The 21,214-nt window shown below is 32.4% G+C and overlaps 2 protein-coding genes across 6 annotated transcripts; both read left to right on the forward strand.

The window, feature by feature from the left end:
- Nucleotides 1–3,228: 3,228 nt before the first annotated feature.
- LOC128161329 (uncharacterized) lies at nt 3,229–8,739 on the forward strand. Of its 2 annotated transcripts, XR_008240354.1 has the most exons (7): nt 3,229–3,501; nt 4,904–4,960; nt 5,412–5,854; nt 5,970–6,572; nt 6,703–6,805; nt 7,096–7,168; nt 7,258–8,739. XR_008240354.1 is itself a non-coding variant. In XM_052824605.1 (6 exons), exons 2-6 carry the CDS (start codon nt 4,915–4,917, stop codon nt 7,441–7,443), a joined length of 1,569 nt encoding a protein of 522 aa, XP_052680565.1. In that variant the 5' UTR covers nt 3,232–3,501; nt 4,904–4,914; the 3' UTR covers nt 7,444–8,739. The 2 variants fall into 2 exon arrangements, 1 of the variants encoding a protein (XP_052680565.1); XM_052824605.1 differs by having other exon boundaries at nt 3,232–3,501; nt 5,412–6,572.
- A 1,362-nt stretch (nt 8,740–10,101) lies between these two features.
- On the forward strand, nt 10,102–20,456 carry LOC128161326 (uncharacterized). Of its 4 annotated transcripts, none has more exons than XM_052824595.1 (7): nt 10,102–10,351; nt 14,354–14,772; nt 15,206–15,514; nt 16,131–16,229; nt 16,700–16,802; nt 17,296–17,356; nt 18,906–20,456. In XM_052824595.1, the coding sequence occupies exons 2-7, from the start codon at nt 14,361–14,363 to the stop codon at nt 19,719–19,721; spliced, it is 1,800 nt and encodes a 599-aa protein (XP_052680555.1). In that variant the 5' UTR covers nt 10,102–10,351; nt 14,354–14,360; the 3' UTR covers nt 19,722–20,456. The 4 variants fall into 4 exon arrangements, with proteins under 4 accessions (XP_052680555.1, XP_052680554.1, XP_052680553.1 ...); XM_052824594.1 differs by having other exon boundaries at nt 10,103–10,351; nt 15,209–15,544; XM_052824593.1 differs by having other exon boundaries at nt 10,104–10,351; nt 15,206–15,544.
- Nucleotides 20,457–21,214: the final 758 nt, after the last annotated feature.

Here is a 21,214-nt window from a genome sequence, read left to right on the forward strand (position 1 = left end):
GCTATAATACAGATACGGTACGGGTATAAGGGCAAGAGATAATTTGTCAGACCTCGAGACACAAACGATGGCCAAGGCTCAAGACCGAGGGCAACATTTCTGTCTAAAGGTTGAACAAATCATCTGTTGCCAGTATCCTAGTCAACAACAGTTGTGCTATATCCTTCACTGCAGATGGAAGAATAATTTCAAGCCATTCATGAGGCACAACTCTTCGGCTATTTTCCTTTCGCCAAGATCGGACAAATATTTTTTTTAGCGGTCTAACAATTTTTAAGTTCGACCGGCAGACCGGTCAACATCGAATAATTCAGACTGGTTAAATTAACATTCGTTTGTTGAACTTGTTGTTAGTGAGAGTAATGTAGAAGAATATTATAAGGGTATAGCAATAGTGCTAAGTAAAGTTGTTACTGTTCAATATTTTCCAAACGAGCTAGTATTTCAATAATATTGTGAGAATATTTCACTGTTTAAAACAAAACTGTTAGCATCAATTAATATGTCTACTAAGCTTTGTTTCATAAAACAAAAATTTAAAAAAATCATGTCTAATGGTTCCCAAGAAGTCCCTAATTAAGATTCTGACTGCTTTCAGAAAACGTCTGTTATTATAAAATGACAAAGATTATTATACCTCATTTTTGCTTTAGTTGGTCGAATCAACAGACTATAAAATGGACAAAAAAAGGTAAGTAATCATGATGGAAAAAAATAAATTAGAGATAATATCAAAATGAGAAAAATCATACAAATAAAACCACTTGATTGACAAAACAACAGATTTTTTTTCATTTTTTTTAGTCTCATGTTTTGCATGTTCTATGCCTGTATAGCAGTAACTGCATTAGAGGTAATATCAAAATAAAGATAGTCTGAAAAATAAAACCACTTAATTGACAAAACAACGGATTTTTTTCATTTTTACATGACTCTCGAAGGTTTTGCATATTCTATTCTAGACCTGTATAGCAGTAGTCAAGGTCTATCCGACAGCTCATATGCTCAATGCAATTTAAGGGACACCCCTTGACTTTAATTATAATGACAGTACGTCAAAATATGTCGATTTTAAATCATTATAAAACTGTTTATATCGCCAAATGTTGGTGCCGATCTGTGTAGCGCAAGGGGTAAAGTTTCAGTCCACTGACCCGAGTTTGAATACAGTATACAGCAGGTACTCTTGGTTTTTCATGAATATCATTATCACTTTATTAGTCTGACGAGATATAGGCGCTTCTGATTGGTCGAAACATTTCATTGATAACTGCATCAAAAATTTTTTAGGCAGATTAACTTCCCTCTACTGTTCTCAGTGGATTACATGTAGAACTATTTATAGAACGGGAATTTCCAAAATAAATATGTAAAGTTATTACTCTTTAATTGTAATCAAACAATTTTAAACTATAAAAGTATAAAAATATTGATAGTATAACGTTGAAATATAAACAATTCACATTAATTTACAAAACAGAATTTTAAGTGTCTTCTCGTGATTTCGTTTGCTTGAGGCTACGATCAACATTTACGCCGAGATTGACATTTCCTGGAATCAATATATACAAGTCACGTATTCACTGCCACGGTAGCTTTGCCATTCAAGTGTATAACGATAAGGCGTTTTAGATTATCGGCCATCGGAATTTAGAACCCCTACTTATAGCGTCGTTATAGCTTGTGCATCCCCTTGATTCTTAATATAGTCATCGCATGATTTTTTCCACTCTTTTCCAAATCAGCTGCTTAAGATTACAACTTTTATAATTATTTAACCCATCAAATCTAGCTCAGTAATTCAGCATCAGCTGAAGGCGCATCCATTTTTGAATGTTCTTGCTGTTATTGTTGTGTAATCCTAGGGGCCGCTTCCATAACATTATTTAAATTTTAGATGAACGACACTCTTCCTTTTAAAAAAGTTTTATCAAATGATAGGAAATGCGTATTGCATTAAAAACAAATGTGCAGTCATTTTTTTTCTATTATACGTCGATCAAACGAATAATTATTCATTTCCTAAATCGAAACATTTTTATAAGTTGATTATTTTCTCTCAGAAACATTCAAAACATTCCGGTCCTTTTTAAGTCAAGTCATTTTCAAGCTGAATGCATATTATATTTCCATATTTTTAAGGAATATGTGAATTTTGGATTTTATGCAAAACTTTTTTCCAAATGGGTAGAGAACCTGAAGTGGACTATGCTAAAAACTCACATTTGACATAAGGAATTATCTGCTAACGATATAATTCTCTTTTTATAAATAAAGTATATTTGTTGCTTTTTTCCAACTCCATTCCAATTTGTATACATACTTTCATAACACTAACCTGATCCAGAGTCATATCAGATATCGTATATGCGTCTCGTTTGAACTAATGATCCGCGCCTGGCAAATTGCATATGATCCGACCCTTTGGATCATGTTTAGTTACAGTGTATGATTATAAACAAAATCATTTAATACCCACCTCATTTTTAGCGAAAACTAGCATATCTCTTTTTGGAAGCAATAAATTACGTTTATTTGATTAACAAAAAACATTTTTAAAGAAACACTTTTTAAAACAAATGTGATTAATTGTGTTATACGGAATCAGTTTCTAATCTAGAAAGTGTTGTAATGGATGAAGAAAATGTAAGAGCGGTGATCTGGAAAATCAAATCATACTCTGTAAAAATCTAACATTGCTAAAAACATCTGTTATAATTTCTAGGATGATGTGCTGGATAATTATTTTTCAAGTGATTTTCAAAATGATCAAATTATCCTTTATCTCTAAAAAAAAATTCGTTTTGGTGTAAGTCGTAAGCCTTTCAATGATAATTGATATAAACCAATGTATCTGAATAGACTAATTTCCTTTTTTCAACTTTATATCATTTAGAAAAAAACAAGTATACACGTATATAGCCTACTTTCTTTAGCTTTGTATTTCACGAGTTGCTGGCCTTTTCATTATTATAGATATTGCCCGTGATACATGTAAGTACAATCAAACAAAGGACTACATGTATATACACTGGTGAATGGTTAAGAAAGAAACAATCGATTATCACACCGAAACTAATGAAAGCGTGATAACACAAATTTATGAATGATGAAACTAATTACAAATAAATAGGAAACAAATACAAACAACAAAGATGAACTTGTCATATGGCATCATATGATACTTCAAACACGTGAATTATTAGTATAAACATAAAATGAATCTTTTTCATCAAATCTGTTCATATGTCATTTGATTAAGGGAGAATTTAAATATTTTGGCTCCTGCTTTGTTTATCTTAACATCCATAAAACCGGGTCTTGAATAAGAAAAAAAGATAGTCTTCCTGAATCCAACGGATAACCATCGACAAGATTTTTATCTCTGCGACCTGAACAAAAAGTGAAAACTTCAGCTGAGTTGAATTTATATCAACCCGGAAGAATAAAGTTTTTTGAATAAAACAAGAAGAAGGAACGAAGCAGACAAAATATACTAAGGTAAAATTCAGAAAATTTATTCAATTAACTGAATTTATTGATATAAGGTTTCCACCTAAATTTTACAATGTATTGATCATGTTTCAACTTTTTCCTCGAAAAAATAAATATTATTCCTTTTGTCTCTTCTATATTTCTTACTCCACGTAAGAAATTTTCTCATCTTTGTTCTTTTGTTCTCCCTCTCTCTCTCTCTTTCTCTCTCTCTCTCTCTCTCTCTCTCTCTCTCTCTCTCTCTCTCTCTCTCTCATATAAATATGTATAAGGTATTTTAGAATCAATCAAGTTTAAAAGACAAAAGTTACAAAGGTAATGCACAAGAGCATGCATTCCAATATATCTTGGTTTTCCAACTCTGATAACGTTACCTGCAATATGAATTAAACATCCATCTAACATACCCACCTTCTCCCAGCTATGCACAGGTATTCAGATCTAGCGATACACGAAAACGGCCGTGTCCTATATTACATTTCTTTTTTAACTGCTAAATTTTTTTATTGTTGAATTACGCAATCAACAATTGTTGGTTTATATACATCGACAATTTAAATTTATAGATGCATTTTGATGAGAGAGTTGTAAAAAAGTAAGAAAAAAAGTAAATATCAGCCGATTTTAGAATGTGCTTTAAAACGTGTACCCAAGATTACAATAGTTAAAGTTGAAATATTCATTCAACATACATGCAATAGTAATACTATATATGATTGGTATTTATATGACATGTAAAACATAAAAATTATATCATGTATGGTATATAGATGCGTATATTATGTATAACAGGTTACATAAAACGTTATGTTATAATTATCCATGGCTTAAATAACGTGCTATATTTATTCGATACGTAGGCAAACATTTACAAGTACTTAACTGGTGAAAAATAACAGGAAAGAGACTTCTAAAAGCATCAATCTTATTACTATGTTTTACGTAGCTATACAAGTAGGTGTAATAGAAAAACGAGAAATCAACAGGAAAATTACATAATAAAAATGTCATTATCATTGTTGTTCAACACTTCCCATTTCCCTTTAGTATTCACCCATTTAGACTTAATATGTAGATAGTTACACATATTACTATTTTTGCAAAATGATCACCAATCCTATGACCTTACACTTACTGTGAGGTTATCAACTATGACCTTATTGTGAGGTCATCAACTATATATGACATCATTCCGTTTAACGAAGCCCATATTGAAATACAGGTTTCTTCCACCACTGACCTTGTTAAGTAATATTAATAGGCACAATAGACAGGATTATAGCCAGATTTGAATTATAAATCGTTTAGCCAACTCTTTTTTGTCTACAATTCTTTCTCTTTGCGGATTTCTTTCCTCAACATCTAGTAGTATACATGTATGATGTAATTAATGTTTGTCTATTTTCAGTTCCTGTGATAATGGGAGTTACATGTACCAAGAAAATCATCATATTGTCAGTTTTAGGTAAACAATGTAAAACTATATAAACCTTTTATGCATATTCTTTTCAACATTTATAAAAAAGTATAAAACGTGATTTTTTTAATGTATGTATGTTACGACATTTTTTTAAAAGTACATCATTCTAATAGATATAAAAAAAACTTTTTTTTTTCAAATATGAATTATGAAATATATCTATGCCAATTGTTTTTAAGATTTTTGATAACTGCAAAATTATTTACTAACAAACAAAGGGAAATTTCTGTTAAAATTTTATTGTACACTATTTTTAAAAGACAATGATTCATTAGAAAATCATTATTAAAATGTATTCAGGTAAAACATTAACATTGTGTGAATATCAAATTAAATTACAAAAGAAAAAAAATGTGTGAATATTTCTTGGGGAACTTAAAATCCAGAGTATATTCTGGCTTCAAGAAAATACTGATTTTACCCTTATTTATTCTAGTCTCTCTGATAACATCGTCTCTTACGGCAATGGAACCACTAGACAATAAAGCTGCGACAAACGACATAGATATTTCAACAACACGTACAACGAAAGACCAAGAAATAACGGCCATGCACGAGACCGGCGAAACTTCAAATACACCCCTCACAAGACATGGTTCAACATTTCATTCCACTGCTGTTTCAGGGGCGACCAAAACCATATCTGAATTTAAAATAACGAAAGAAAATAACACTTCGTCACAAATTCTCACATCTATGAAAGCTCATGATCAAGCAATAATTGATTCTACACATATAACTGATGAAGAGGATAGAGAATCAGCCAGTGAAGAAATGACTTCTTTGAAAAGTTCTGACCTACCAATGTTCAAAGAATCTATCACAGAACAACCGACTGAGTTATCATCTATATCAACAATATCTATATTAAATGAATATGTAAGTACTAATCAATCGCCACCAACGTCTTCATCGGTTATTGGTTATACATTGGCAATAGCAGATGACAATGAACTATTAAGTACTGAAAAACCAACCATTTCTGTAAATACAGGAACAACGGTTACCAATCAAATACAATCATCATTATCATCATCATCATCAACAACATTATCAACAACACCAAAAGCAACTGTTCCAACAACAAAAGTAACAACAATACCATTCACAACAACAACTACGACACCGATAACTTCGACAACACCAAGTACTACAACACCAATAACTTCAACAACACCAATAACTACAACAACACCGATAACTTCAACAACACCAAGTACTACGACAACACCAATAACTTCAACAACACCAAGTACTACGACAACACCAATAACTTCAACAACACCGATAACTGCAACAGCGACCAATAAAACAACAACCAAGACAACTATAACAACAACCCTAAGAACTACGACACCATTAAGTACTACAACAACACCAAAAACTACAACAACACTCAATACAATAACAACACCAAGAACTACAACAACACGAAGTACAACAACAACAACAATACGTCCAACACCACTACGAACACCAACAATGTCATCGTCAAAAAGAACAACTCCTACACATATGACGTCTCGAAGCACTTCGGCCTTGGAAACACCTAATCAGTATTTGAATGAAATAAATCATCTAAATTCAAATGTATCAGGTAAGTTTTCATAGAACTATACATGAGAGTGTTTTTCAATGTTGAAATACACATGCTTCTCTATGTCCTTTTGAGTTACTGATATCGTTTTTATAACAAAATTAACATTTCGGTATTTTTGCTTATTTAGACTTAGAGGAAGAGGTATCTTCCTTGACAGCAGCAGTTGTCGTTTTAAGTCTGTTTTTGGTGACCATTTTGATATTGTGTGCTGTTTATTACATACGTCGAAGGTCTGTATTAAAACATTCCTCTAAATTTTTAAATCATTGAATACTCATGAGTTTTAGCGGAAAATATATCAAGAATGTATTTGCTATTTCTATCTCATATCATTTCAAGTTTTGTTGTTTTATGTTTTGAAAGACTGACTATTTTTTAAACACTTTAATTAACTTATATGATTTGCTTCTTACCAAACAAACCTCAACAGCATATCTTGCAAACGATAAGGTGGTCAAGTGTGTTAATACAGTGAGTAACGTTTGAGGTCTCTTTCACTCTTTAAATTTTTCTTTGAAAGACTGCGTCCGGCAAAATCGCCATTTGATGACATAAATATGAAGGAAATTGACGTTGAAAAACGAGAAAATGAGGTTAGTTGTCAGATATTTAAAATAACGCACCTGAATTAAACACCAAAATAAAAGAACACAGTACTGTTAATTATATTTTTAATCTTCAGAGGCGGGGTCCTTTCTTCGGAAATACAGACAACATATTCAGGGTGAGCACAGCCACTCTCGGAGAAAATGACCATACTCCTGTGCCTGCGAAAACTTTCAAACCCGCCGGCAACACGGGATACTCCGAGAGGACTAGTGCTAGCATAACAATAGACGGGAATATAGAAGATAGATCTGTGTTGTGAAATCATGTGTAAAAATCTTCAAAAATGTAAAATCTTCCGCTTAAAAGGAGGGTCATTTTGTTTACGAAATGACTGACATTTATTTAGAAGGCTGGATCGTCAACAGTTAACCCATTCCATCATTTTGTAATTCATTTAACGAATCACAATTGGCATCTTGGCACTATGTTACTGATTCATTACCCATATATTTAGTCCTCATACATAGAAGATAGATCTGTGTTGTGATGATAAAATCAAACTTAAAGAGAGTGAAGTCTTCAGTTTAACATTTACGAACTGCTTGAAAATTATCGAAGGGGCATGGTCACGATTTTGGTTTATTTTAATTTTCTGTTTATATTATTAATTGCTTTAAGAATGCATTTCTAATGGTCAGATAAAATCTGAGAGTCAGTGGTAGAGTTAAAAGAAAGGTACAGGGCCAACAACTCTTTGTCATGTAAACAAGGCCAGTACCCTGTTTTTGTTTACATAGGATCTATACTCCAATAAAATTATTTTTCAAGCTGATTCCTATCCTCTAATTCGTTTTAAGCCCAAAAAGCAGTTTTCTAACGTTAAACACATTTATTTTAGATCTAAAACTGGGATTTTCACTACTTTAACATTCAAAATGTAAACAAAGGCGTTGTCGACATAGCAAAAAATGTATGCTCTGTGACTTGCTTATAACTGAACAAATCACACTTAAAATTTGGTTTTCTGTTAAAACAGCCTTACTGAAGCATTGTAATCCTTAAAATGGGTAAAACAATTTTGACCAAAGTTGTGACCATGTTCTTTAAAGAAGGCTGCATTCAATCTTCTATACAATCATATTATATTTCATCTAACAAATCAGCATTGATTCATGCATCTTGACACTCTGTTATTGGTTTAAAGAAGGCTGCATTCAATCTTCTATACAATCATATTATATTTCATCTAACAAATCAGCATTGATTCATGCATCTTGACACTCCGTTATTGGTTCATTATTCATATAAATCCAACTCATATCTTGTTTAAGTCATAACCCTTCAGATTTAGTAAAATGAAAACCTGTTAAAAGGCTACAAACAGTTAACTTGTGTAGAGTTTAGTGGCTGCCATATCATCTGTATGTTAATTTGTTAAAATGTACTTTACAGGGATTTCCAAATAAAACTCTTATTGGTCACATATTCACATCCTTGTTACAAAACACGCGGTTTTATCATAATTGACTGTAAAATATTATGTAAGTAGTTTTCTTATCAGTTTAAGATTGTTTATGTCGATGTGTTTATATTTTTAAAACCTTTTTAAGAATGAGATATTTTCTTTACTTCCTGACTTTTACAGTTTTAATACTGATAAAAACAAGTGGACTATCAAGACATTTATTTTGCCTATAAGGGTTACGAACCTAATTCACTTCGCGCATAAATATTGCAAATCAAAATGAGAGATAGTTACGAACACCAAATCTCAATATCTAGTCACAATTATTTTATGAAAATATTTATGCACCTCGCTTGGAAGAAGAGTGTGTCCTAAAATGTACATTCATTGAGATGAACTATTTCAACACTGAAGAAGGCGGAGCGGTCAACAAAAATCCATTAGATCTGCCTTAAAATTCAAAATAATTATTTTAAAAGTTTTGGCCATAAACGTTGTATTGAAGAAGAAAAAATCCAGATGTTTTATAAGTTATATAACATTTAAATACTATTAAAACTCTTCGTCGAAAGGACAATGACAACGTCGTCTATAATGGCCACGATCATGTGTTTTCTTTTTAGTAAAGATAAGAAAGGTGAAATATGATAATAAAAATAAATATAACAAAAGAAAAAAGAGATGGATCATTATAAATTACATATAAAAAAGAGATGGATTGGAGAGTCCATACTTATTTACACAATGTTTAATTCAAAGAAACTCTTTATCATCTTTAATTTTGCTAAAATAAAGGATAACATTACAAATCTCACAAGAAACTACTGGGTGGGGAGATAAACTCTGCAGATTAGATACAATATATGTAATCGTCTTAAACGTATGTGGAAGGTATTGAACGAAATACTTAAGTTATATAATATATACTAGTTGACAACTGTCCATAAATGTTGTTAATGAGTAATAGACAATACCAGGATCTGCCAAGTATTATAATGATCATACAAAAAACTGAGTCACTATATCTGTATTAAAGGAAGAATGGGAGAAATCATGTTTTTCCGCCCTATCATATTGATGTCCTGGTAGTCGCCTAGCTTAACGGTTAGTCGTCAAGTGTTTGAGTCTTCATTAAGAGGCAATTTCCTTTTTGTTTTTAACCGTATGATATTTATACAATTTTGCACATCACAAATAATCAACAATGATGTGAAAAGCTTAATTTTATTAATAGCTATAGCTTTCTCTGTACCTAATTAAATATTTGATTCAATTGAAAAATTAAAACAAAGGAAACTTACGTTGACAATGAATACGCATTTACATGTACGTCAAAACGAATTCAGAGAGAGAGAGAGAGAGAGAGAGAGAGAGAGAGAGAGAGAGAGAGAGAGAGAGAGAGAGAGGGGGAGAGGGAGGGAGAGAGAGAGAGACAGAGAGACAAAGAAAGACATACAGACAGATCGACCGACCGACAGATAGACAGAGAGACAGAGACACATAGAGAGAGACACACAGACAAAGAGACAAAGACAGAGGGAGAAATTTACCTGTTGTCTAGAACATGAACTATTAACACATGTTACAGTTAAACTAAATCTCACTTCCTTATGGATAAATCTTAAACAATAAAAGCCCCCAGTAGTTTCAAGACTTATGGGAGTTCTGAATACAGCGTTGAGATACAATGGATATATTAATAAGCAACAGGAAGAAAATTACTTATAGAGGCGGAAACAATAAGACAGACTAGACACATATGGTACGTATATATACTTTAACTTCAATTTAATACTATTTAGAATAGGCACCTTACAGTGAAAATCTGATAACATAAGAACAGAAAATTAACAATTATTATATCAGTAGTTTTGTTTCTATTACTTTAAATTACCATGTTACATATTTGGGCTTTTTATACCATCATATAAAATATAGGTCGTCGATGGGTAGAAAACACACAGTACAGTATTTTTTTAGCTCAGTAATATTGCATGTTCCTATAAGTGACAACCGATGTCATTGTGGTTGACATTAAATGTGGTTTGTGTGAAATACTGGCAAGTGATAACCATGCTGCGTTAGGTCGAAAGAATGAAGTTAAAATATCCACGAACAGAAGTCGAGGATTACAAAATCTCTTTGCCGTATAATCCTCCAGTCCAGTTATTCTTACATCAAATGAACGATTCTATGTTAATACTGAGACATCGCGGAATCGTTTTTTCTTACGTGAGCAGCATTTTAGTGACTATGTATATGTGCAAACGTAATGGAGACCGTGAAAGAAATCATGTTGTCCATTGATCTATTAATAAACTTTGTATGAAAATAATACGGACGGAAAAACTCAAAAAAAATTTTGTAAAATTATCAAATCTCAAAAGCATTATATTAATCACAAAAATGGAATATGTACTAGAAATTATACTATAAAGCTTTGATAATTTGACTGACAAAGAAGGAATTGTGTGGTATTTGTAACAAACAGCTAAGTCTATAGATACTATAGTAAGAGAGAACCTTCTCCATACAACAATACTGTCAATTTTTAGTTCACTAGGAGAAAGAACGCCATCATAATTTACAATACGTCATATAAATGTTTTCTCTAAATACGCATACTTTAAAAATAAGGTACTATTTAGCATTTAAAAAGAAGACCCAGTGTTTGTCAAAGGCGGCAGAAAGGTCGAGTGATAATAGGGAGGAAACATTAAGTGTGGTCAAGGAAGCCATTTGTGAAAACCTGAAATGAGATGTCACTAAAATGTGTTTTATTACCATGTGTTTACTTAAAATGAAAGGTTTAGAAGAACCCTAGCCAATGAGATATCATTTCCAGTCCTTTTCCCTCAAAATCAAAGTAAAGCTATCCAATAGTGGAAAAGACTGTCAACGAGTTCTTTACAAATGTTTGTTTATTTTAAGAAGGGATCGGAAAGGAGTTGTCATTTATCACCAAATACCTTTGCTTGAGTTAAGAGTCATAATAAGAAACGATTGTAGATAAACCCTTATATGTACTTTTTTGATAAACATAATTTACACCGCGTGTTTACTACTACATGTAGTATCATTTGACAAACAGATACGAGGAAACAAAATTTCATAATTATGTCCTCAATTTTTAATTTATAAAATTAATTATTATTTACAATATGATGACACAATCGTCCTTAACTGACAGGTCGAGGCAAGTTTAAGACAAAACAATAATCATTTCAATATACAGGAAATGTTTGGAGCATAAAGGATCATTATTGTGGATCATTTAGGCTAGGGTGATAATTATTTAAAAAAAAAAAAAAAATACCTTTTGAGGATAATATTGGATCCGAAATGGATTGACCTATCACTATTTAAATTGCATTCTTGTGTGTAAAGGAAAGGATAAAATGTGAAACTCTGCATACGTTTTAATGACACCATATTAAATTGAAAGAAGTATAGTAGCTGAATATCACAGAGATGAGATAAATTAATTAAAGATTTATTCACATTATTGATATCAAACAAAGCCTATGTGAGTTGTGTATACTGTTCAAAAAAAAATTAAAACTAACAAAAGAAACTAACTAAAAGAAAATGACGAATTCACAAATTAGACATTATAATCATTTCAGTAAAGCAACTTTTTTATGCAAATATTGTCTTACTAAAGTTACCTGGTTACCTGTCTTATTTCAGGTGAAATTTTGCTGCTGTAAAATTCACTTCCGTAATCTGATGACGTTTACAATATCATTTCCAACCATACTCAGTTAAATATCAGCATAGGTTTTTCTAAGTTAGAAACAAGATATTACATGGTCACGAAAGCCACGTCTTATGAATATTTTTAGAAAATCTAGATTATTCATGTATTTAAAATATGTTGTTCTCAAATACCAATATGCAGTCCTTTTATGAGATCAATATATGAATATGAATAAATTCACAGTCGAATATATAGCCTTTGTATATATTGTTAGGGATAGATAGTTTTATTTAGGTTGGCAAACAAATAGCTTAACGTAAAGGGTGTATGCTTTCAGAAAACATTTACACTGAGTGTGTATCTGAGTCACTCACTATCAGCAAAACTACTGATATAATGCACACACAATCAAATAAAATACACGGTATAAAATGTTTCACTAAATGCAACGGAATTAGTACTTTCAAAAAGATAATTTTCTTTGTTCTCTTTTTTGATATAATCTTTATGCAATCGATAACTGATAAATTAAATTGTTGCTACCACTGTTGATTGATCTATAATATATATATAGGGAATCCAACTGATGATCTAATGTTTATTCTGTTCATTTTGAAGAAAGTGTTTTAAAATCAAAGGACCAGAAAATCTGTTACCGGTGAAAAGTATCTTGTGAGTAAACAGGGTGTGGAATGAAATGTCTACTTCCTTTTTGCGCATATTGGTGACTTATTTGGATTTATTTGCTAGGCCATAGTGATGTAACAAGAGAAGACTTGACATTTAAAAATTTTTTACGTCTGGTTCGTTCTGATGGGTTTTTTTTTTCATCAATTTGTATTTGTATAACTTTCCAGCGATGGTTATGTTTTGCTGAATGTACAAAATTAATAAAAAGCAAGTTCATGTCTGATCTATAATAGAAAACATATATACCTATTGTCAAGAAATTGTTGTTCTCTGACAGGCTTTGTCATTATCTAAATGTTTTCAATTTTTCGTAATCATTAATTCTTTTTCATTAAATCCTCGATCGTTGTTTCTATAAACTACTTTTTTCTCTTTAAATTTAAATGGTATTTTTTAAATTTAAATTACCCAATGTTAATTGAATTGTAATTATTTTGGCACATGAAACAAAGATAATTTCATGTTACTCATCATTAAATACGTTATTCATCGATTGGAACCTAAATTTTTGTTTCCAAATTAAAACTAATTATAAACACTTCCATTGATATTATTCCTATTTCAAGAGCTAAGCTATAGACAATGATTTTTCCTTTCTTTAATCATCTTATTTTTAGTATTATGAAGGGTTATGTTAACCATTTTGTATGATAAATCGTGCGTCATCCCAAGCACCTCTGGTGCCATCTTCATCTTAAAATTGCGTTGGTCGCCGCCTTCATAGAGCACTTAAAAAAAAAAATATTATTCGCTTACTTTTTTAAACTTCACACAAGCTGTATTATTTACGTACTTTGTTATATATTTCCCCTCTTTCCCAATTTAAAACAGCAATTTTTAAATTGCTTTGCAAAACATCGACATACATCAAATGCACTTCAAAAACACAAGAACGTCATTCTCTACAAGGATAGTAAGACATATTCAATCTACTATGAATACAGTTAAGTATAAGTTTTTTGGATGATTCATAATTTTTTTTAATGGGAGACTGGTGAAGACACGACTTTTGATCGACCTTCGTAATAATGATAGACAAAGTTACACCAACTATGCTTCAAAGTCTATGTGAATTTTCTAGATAATGGAGTGGAACCACTAAAGCTTCTACAAATTACAAGTTTATTGCATGTACTTATACAGTAAACGCGGAAGTGTATACAGTTTTTTTTATCACCGTAATTGCTAGGCTATGATGTAGAAAGTGTTCAGAAGGGAGTTTCATTAAATTAAAATACTGAACCAAATGAATGTAGAATAAGGAAGCTCTCACATTTTTTCACTAATATGAACCTTCCCTATTCAAATACGATACAAATAGATGTATATATTACAACAAGTTACAAACAATATTTCAATTATCCCTTTTGGCAGGTAAAGAATGTCGTATCTACTGTTATTGTTTCCGTGTGTTCTCTCCCTGATGGTGAGGGCGGACACAACATCAACAGCTGCGGATACCTCCATAATCATGACTACGGAACCCATTACCAGTGTGTCAGAGTCAGAATCAACGACTGTGTCGATAGCACAAGAAGCCATTTCTACCAAAACAACCCAAGTTAATATGACCCCAACAGATTTTTCGTCTTCGGTGACATCTGTGTCTGACACAATGGAACCCTTCAGCTCCTCGACCATCAAAACAGATGCCCCAACGGCCCGCACTAGCACCTCTATCTCCTCGATAAATGGAGAGAACACTACCACTAGTACAGAAATGGCTTCAACTACATCGTATGCATTAACAACAACGGTCCTTCCATCATCCTCAACAGCTTCTACCACTCAGGGTAAACATGCATTCATACTGCCATGAGCAAGATTTAAAGAGTTTCAGTCAATTTAATTATAAGATTTTGTACAGTCTTGAATTTAACTTATTAATGACTTTTCTATCAACTCAAAAATAGGTCATTCATTGTATATGTAGTATATATTTGAAGCAGTATGCACAGCATTTTGAACACTATGTAACGTAATTAACTTCCTGTATTTCCTGACTTTTTTCCTACTTAAAATGCACATTTTCTTTCTTGTCTTTGAACTTCAAAATTTACATAACCAACCTTTGGATTATCACAATTTGAATTTGAAATGCATGCAATGCTTTTCGCACATCGTAACTTTGAATGTCAATTATTCTCCTGTGAACTATATCTATTTCTTCGTTTACAATTGTAAACACACACTAAATATTGTTATCTTCTGCACAAATCCCTTCAGTAGGAACAACAAAGGTTACCACAACACAGCCTTCCTCTCTGTCTTCCTCTCTGATCAGCACGAAAACACCATCTAACTCTTCACCACTCGTCACTACTACACCTACAATATCACCAACCACCTTGTCCTCTGCAAGTTCTTCAAGGTCAACCACCCCTTTCTTGCACACATCAAGTTCAACTAGCATGTCGACATCTTCTCCATCATCTTCGACTTCTTCATCCTCTACAAGTAGCACGTCTTCCTCGCATGTGCCTGCGACATCAGAAAAACGTACAACGAAGTCCAAAAGTACGTTTCTATCTACTAGTACGTACTTGCCTACATCGTCACTTACAGGTGAGATAAAAACGTTTATGCTGTTTCGTAATGAAGGTTCAATTAACTTTCATTGAAAATGTCAATCAGACGATCGGAGTGGTCGTGTCAGTTCTAGGCTTCTTGGGGAAAGAATAGAAAGTTTCTATTCCTGTATGGAAGGTTATGAACGGGGTGGACCAAATATGAATAAATAGAAATTATGACAATAAATAGTTTGAGCAATTTTGAACTTGGTGAAGTGTTCAACTAATAAACTATTTAGACCGATATTCACCGTCCGTGATTGTATAATAAAGAATTAAATTTTCTACGTAGGATTATATAAACCAAAGCTAAATATTCCAATGTAAACAAGGTCTTTTCAACCATTAAGACAAGAAATGTCTGCGACAATAAAGTTTGCCATAAAACTACCACTTAAGTTTTGGTATAGTTCCACATAGCCATGGTAACAAAAACTATTAGGTACCAAGCGCACTTTAAATATCAAACTGGTCCTCAAAATCCTTATTGTTGGCTCTCAAATAAACACATCGTTGTTAAAAAAAACGGTTTTCAATACTAATTGCATTCATTTATCTTGATAAATGATGTCATTTTTCAGGACAAACCGTTTCCAGCACATCTACGGAAGGGACCAGCACGGGAACAACATTAAGTTCATTTCAAGATAAAATAAAAGACCTAAATGGACAAATCTCTGGTAGGTGCTAGATTTGGAATTGAAATAGACATGTCATGCAACGTTAAATTTTCCTTTGTTCTTGAATATATACACAACCTGGTGATGAATTTTATAAATTATACCCATGTGAATTGCTTCACAGTTCTTAAATCTTTCAAAATTAGAAATATTAATCATTTGAAGAAAAAAAATTAAATCTATGGTTTTTACCCTGAAATGCTGAAGCTGTAAACTGCAGCTTATAATTATAAACATGTTTACAAGGATAAAAAATGAAATTAGTCAAGGAGACTTGTTTGTCCCTATAACATCATTAGGGGTGTCATAAAACGTACAAATGAGTTGTAGTAAATTCAATTTGTTAGGAGGTCAACCTTTGACAAGTTGTTACAAAAAATTGTTGAGGAAACGGAGCACCAGGTAAGGTATTTTCAGTATTTGTTGTAATCTTTATTCATCGTTCAGCATTAACATTGTCTCCATTTCAGACTTGGAGGAGCAGAAGTTTAATCTGTTTATTGGTGTAGTTGCTCTTGCAGCCGTTCTTGTGCTGGTTTTGCTGATCATCACCATTGTGTGCATAAAGAAACAGTATGTTTCACTTTGTTACCTCCCTTGCATAAGCGTAATGTTATGCTCCAGTTTGCAGAGTTTGTAATTTAAATATAACAATTTCATTGAATTTATATACCGGTATGTATAGATAAACCAAAATTAAAAGACTACTTTATTTTTAATCTTTAATGAAATTTTAAGAAAACAAGTTTATATCATTTAAACATTTTAGATATTATAAACAAACTTTCTTGTAAAGCGACGTGCTGTTATTCATAATAATAGTATGCAAGATTTTCACTAAACACATGTTTCGTGCACTGTATATGCGAATACCAAATAAATGTGTTTCTTTTTCCTTGTTTGACATTTCTTACGCATATTTGTATACATGCATACTGGTTTATCAATCCGATTAGTGCTTTTTAATCATTTAATAAATTATATTATATATTTTGTATGGTTTTTGCATCTTCATATCAAACTTTGAAAAATAGTTTTTAAATCACAATTGCAATCTTTCTTTTAGAAGAAAAAAGTCTAGGTCTCCATTTGAGGAGTTTGAGATAGACGTGGGAAGTCCCTTCATGGCAAGTTGCAATTGTTTATACAGGTCGAGACCACTATATTTTGTGACGTCGGCATAAATTTGCATGCTAAATTAGCCATCTGTTTACTTTTATCGACAAACCAATCAGGTGAATGAGTTGCAAGGCATTGTGGGCTACTACAAGTTTCAGTGTATACAAAGCGTATTGAAAATATATACCATTTTGAATTGTCCTTTGGAAACTCATTTTGAATTATTTTTCAGAATTTATGAAATTAATATGGACAATTATGTCTGAACTTCAATTTCTATGCTCACATTTAAAAAATATTGCATATGAGGACTTATATCGACCTATTTAAATACCCCCATTGTCAGTGTTCAAAAGAGAGGTTACGTCCTATAGAATTAGAAGCAGTGAGTACCGTTTTTTCACGTGATATCCCATATTTAAGACAACAATACTAGAATCCGCGTTGATATTTTCTTCAGGGACATTCATCAGAATGCTTATGGGACAAAACACTATATGCTGCACAGCTTGCGCTTCTGCATTTGTATATTTGCGGATTTCTACTACCGTGGCTATTCACGTATGTTAAAAACGTACAGTTACCTGTATTTATTTCAAGTGCACAATGATAAAGTCACCGATATACAGCTGTGCAATATTTTCTTATCAAAACCTGTTCGTACTTGTATGCGTATGTCAGTCGTTTGATACTGATCATTTTTGAAGCAACAATTGATCAACTAAAACAACAGTATTTTTCAATGTGAGCATGGAACAAAGTTAATGGTACGTAATCTTTCCTTTTTTACCTTCTAAAGTAAAAATCAAGATGTACAAACATTCCGGCAAGCAATTAAATATTGTGAATAAAACAGACAAAAACCACGTGCGTCTGTTGAATCGTAAACACGTTGTAGACCGTCATGCATTGCAACTCATTCACTGGATTGGAGAATCTGTTTGCCGAAAATACTGTCACGTGTTAAATAATGCTATCCATATAAGGTAGTGTACCCGACCTGTTATATGTATTCTATAATAGCTCTTCATCTAACATTTACTAAATTGATTCTATTCGTCCGTGCACAATAATTTAAATTCGAAATAAGATTAATATATGTTGTTATTAGAATGGTTTTGCATTTTACGATTAGATCCAAAGGATAATCTGAATTTGAATAAGCATTAACCCTCACGCCATACTCAAGAACTCTGGCCATGCTGTATTTAGCCAAACAAGGTTGCAGACAATTTTAAATAGCACCATCATCTTTCCATAAACATGCATATAAACAATTGCGTATACATGTGTACTATTGCTATGTGCATTATTAATATAACATATTATTAGTAAGTGATTAGCTTCCCAAATGTAAACGTTGCGCATCCAATGTATGACCAAATCAATCTAAAATGAGAAATTAAAATTTTAAACTAATGAGACAATGGCTTAGCTAAAAATAGTATAATGTATCGGTAATTATGCATTTTAATCTAACCATATAATCTACGTTCCCATCCCCATGATAATTTTTTTTAACACAGGCTATCTAAACTTCTTGTCTTTTTATGACAGACGAGGGAGCCAGTAAGACACGACGACCTGTTTCGTCCTCGATGTGCAACAGTGGGAAACAACGATTCGGGAGACAACATGAGGCTAGAAACGTTCTCCCGAGAGGAGGAAAACAAACAACGCCTGAGCATGCTACAGATGATAAAGGAGGGGCTCAGTTCCCCAGACCGTTACTCAGTCCTTATCGAAACGCAGGGGTCTGAAATCCACAACGAGGAGTTGAATAGAAATAGCACAGAGAAACCAAAAGATCCACATAACAATGATGGTGAAATTATTAATAGGGACAAGGATAACAAAGACGCGTCTTCAGGCGATCTGAAAGCAGGCCAAGAGACAGGGAGCAGAAAATCTGGCATAAAAGAAGCATCTGGTGTCATACCAACTGTGAAAGATTCTCTAGGGGTGTCTGGAAGCCTACCCCCTTTTCCACCAAAAAGGGCTAGCGCTAACTATGCACCGAAACATTCAGAGGAGATGTCGTCCAACCTACCCCCTCTACCAACGAAAGGGGCTCACGATACTCTGAAGGATTCAAAGGAAATAACTGAAAACCTTTCCCCTCAACCAACAAAAGTTGGAGAGGACAATCCAAACGATTCAAAGGAGATAACTGATAACCTTCCTCCTCAACCAACAAGTGTGGATGCAGAGAATCCGAAAGAAGAATCAAATGAAGTAATAAATAGTCTACCCCCACCGCCTCCAGAATTTAAAGACCCCGGGAACTTGACTGTAGAAACTAGTGATTCTCAAGATAAATTACTAAGTGATGCTTTAACAGTTGACACAGTCGACGCCAACGCAGTTAAATAATGGAAAGAATAGTTCTATATCATTTTTGGTTTTAAATTTATGGTTGATTTCTTTTATCATGGATATATTTTTAACAAATCTGGAGGTTTTTGCAATAATATATTTTTTTAAAAACTGCCATATACGGATGGTTTGTAGACGTAATATATTTAGTAACATTGCGAAAAGCCCTGGACTACATGTACCTTCAGAGTAATGACAAATTGTAGGCTTTCCATGTGGCATTTAGGTATATAAAAGGGACACGATCTAAACTGTGATTGAGAAGTGGAATCAAGAGAGTTGGGATTTAAATCGACAACAAACTTGGTCCATGGCAATTGATAGAGATGGACTTATATTAGAATAATTATGTGAGAAGCATGTATGTAAAAAATCAAAATCAATGTTTGGTGTACTAGAAAGAAGACTTATGTGAAGTTGCAGTAATTTGGTTAAGTGTCCTTTCTCATATGATCATTTTAACAAATAACAACATAAATTATACCAGCAAGGACTAAAGGATAAAAAAAATCTTTTTAACAGTGATGTATTACTTTTTCTGTATCAGTATATTTAAATTCTAATTTTTTTAAGATACATACATAATTCTAACAATTTGAAATTATATTTACTAATGCCAACATCCATACTTGCTCAAGCGTCTATGTCATTATAATGAGTGATCTATTCTAGGTATAAATTTGTAATTTAGCCAAAATTCTACTGTGTTTCAAAAATTATCATATAGTCACCAAACATAGATACTTGTACACCCTGCATAGTGCCTATCGGGATTTTTGCTGTTTTGTGTAATTAAAAAGATTTGATTCTAATTATCAAACAGACTAGAGCAAGTCTAACCAACATCTATGACTATCAATTTCAAACACAAGAAGCTTAATAAAATTTAACTTGGTTTTGCACTCTCATGGCCGCACGTTATAAACATTGTAATAAATTTTGTTTTCAAATTAGCAAGCATATCCATGTTGTGCTGTGTTGTATATTCTATATCAAAAACTAAGATGGAATAAGAAGTCAAAATAACGGATTTCATTTTTAAGCTTTTATAAAATAAATCATCACAGAAGAGTATATTACACATATAACATATATAACAGCATGTTATGATAAACGAATACAAAAAAAATGCATGAAATAAATAATGTCTGAGATGGTTGTGACCATTTAGATTTGTATATTTACATCTATAAGTCTGCCCCACGATATTTATGCTGCACATTTGGACGATTTTTAATAAAAACACACATACCTGTGAAAGAAGTGCAATTAAAATCGATGAAAGAGAAAATTTCCAAGATAATTTCACTGACACATTATCATCTTTCACTCGGAAAAATTCACAGAAACGAAAACAGATTCCTTACGGAGATTTATAATGGGAAATGTTTACATCTTTTCTCCATTCGGAACGATTACATTCGGAATACATCGCGCTATTTTGCAACGTTATCATCCGGGCTTGTTGCAATACAGAAACCTGATAAGCT

The sequence above is a fragment of the Crassostrea angulata genome, chromosome 8 (genome assembly GCF_025612915.1).
Source record: "Crassostrea angulata isolate pt1a10 chromosome 8, ASM2561291v2, whole genome shotgun sequence".
NCBI lineage: Eukaryota > Metazoa > Mollusca > Bivalvia > Ostreida > Ostreidae > Magallana > Magallana angulata.

What these genes read in the sequence shown, in the direction of transcription:
- LOC128161329 (XM_052824605.1), top strand. Translation starts at nt 4,915, where the DNA reads ATGGGAGTTACATGTACCAAGAAAATCATCATATTGTCAGTTTTAG. An exon ending in CATCATATTGTCAGTTTTAG is followed by an intron (nt 4,961 to 5,411) that starts GTAAACAATGTA and finishes TATTTATTCTAG; the next exon opens with TCTCTCTGATAACATCGTCT. An exon ending in GTTTATTACATACGTCGAAG is followed by an intron (nt 6,806 to 7,095) that starts GTCTGTATTAAA and finishes TTTCTTTGAAAG; the next exon opens with ACTGCGTCCGGCAAAATCGC.
- LOC128161326 (XM_052824593.1), top strand. Translation starts at nt 14,361, where the DNA reads ATGTCGTATCTACTGTTATTGTTTCCGTGTGTTCTCTCCCTGATGGTG. An exon ending in GCCTACATCGTCACTTACAG is followed by an intron (nt 15,545 to 16,130) that starts GTGAGATAAAAA and finishes GTCATTTTTCAG; the next exon opens with GACAAACCGTTTCCAGCACA. An exon ending in ATTGTGTGCATAAAGAAACA is followed by an intron (nt 16,803 to 17,295) that starts GTATGTTTCACT and finishes TCTTTCTTTTAG; the next exon opens with AAGAAAAAAGTCTAGGTCTC.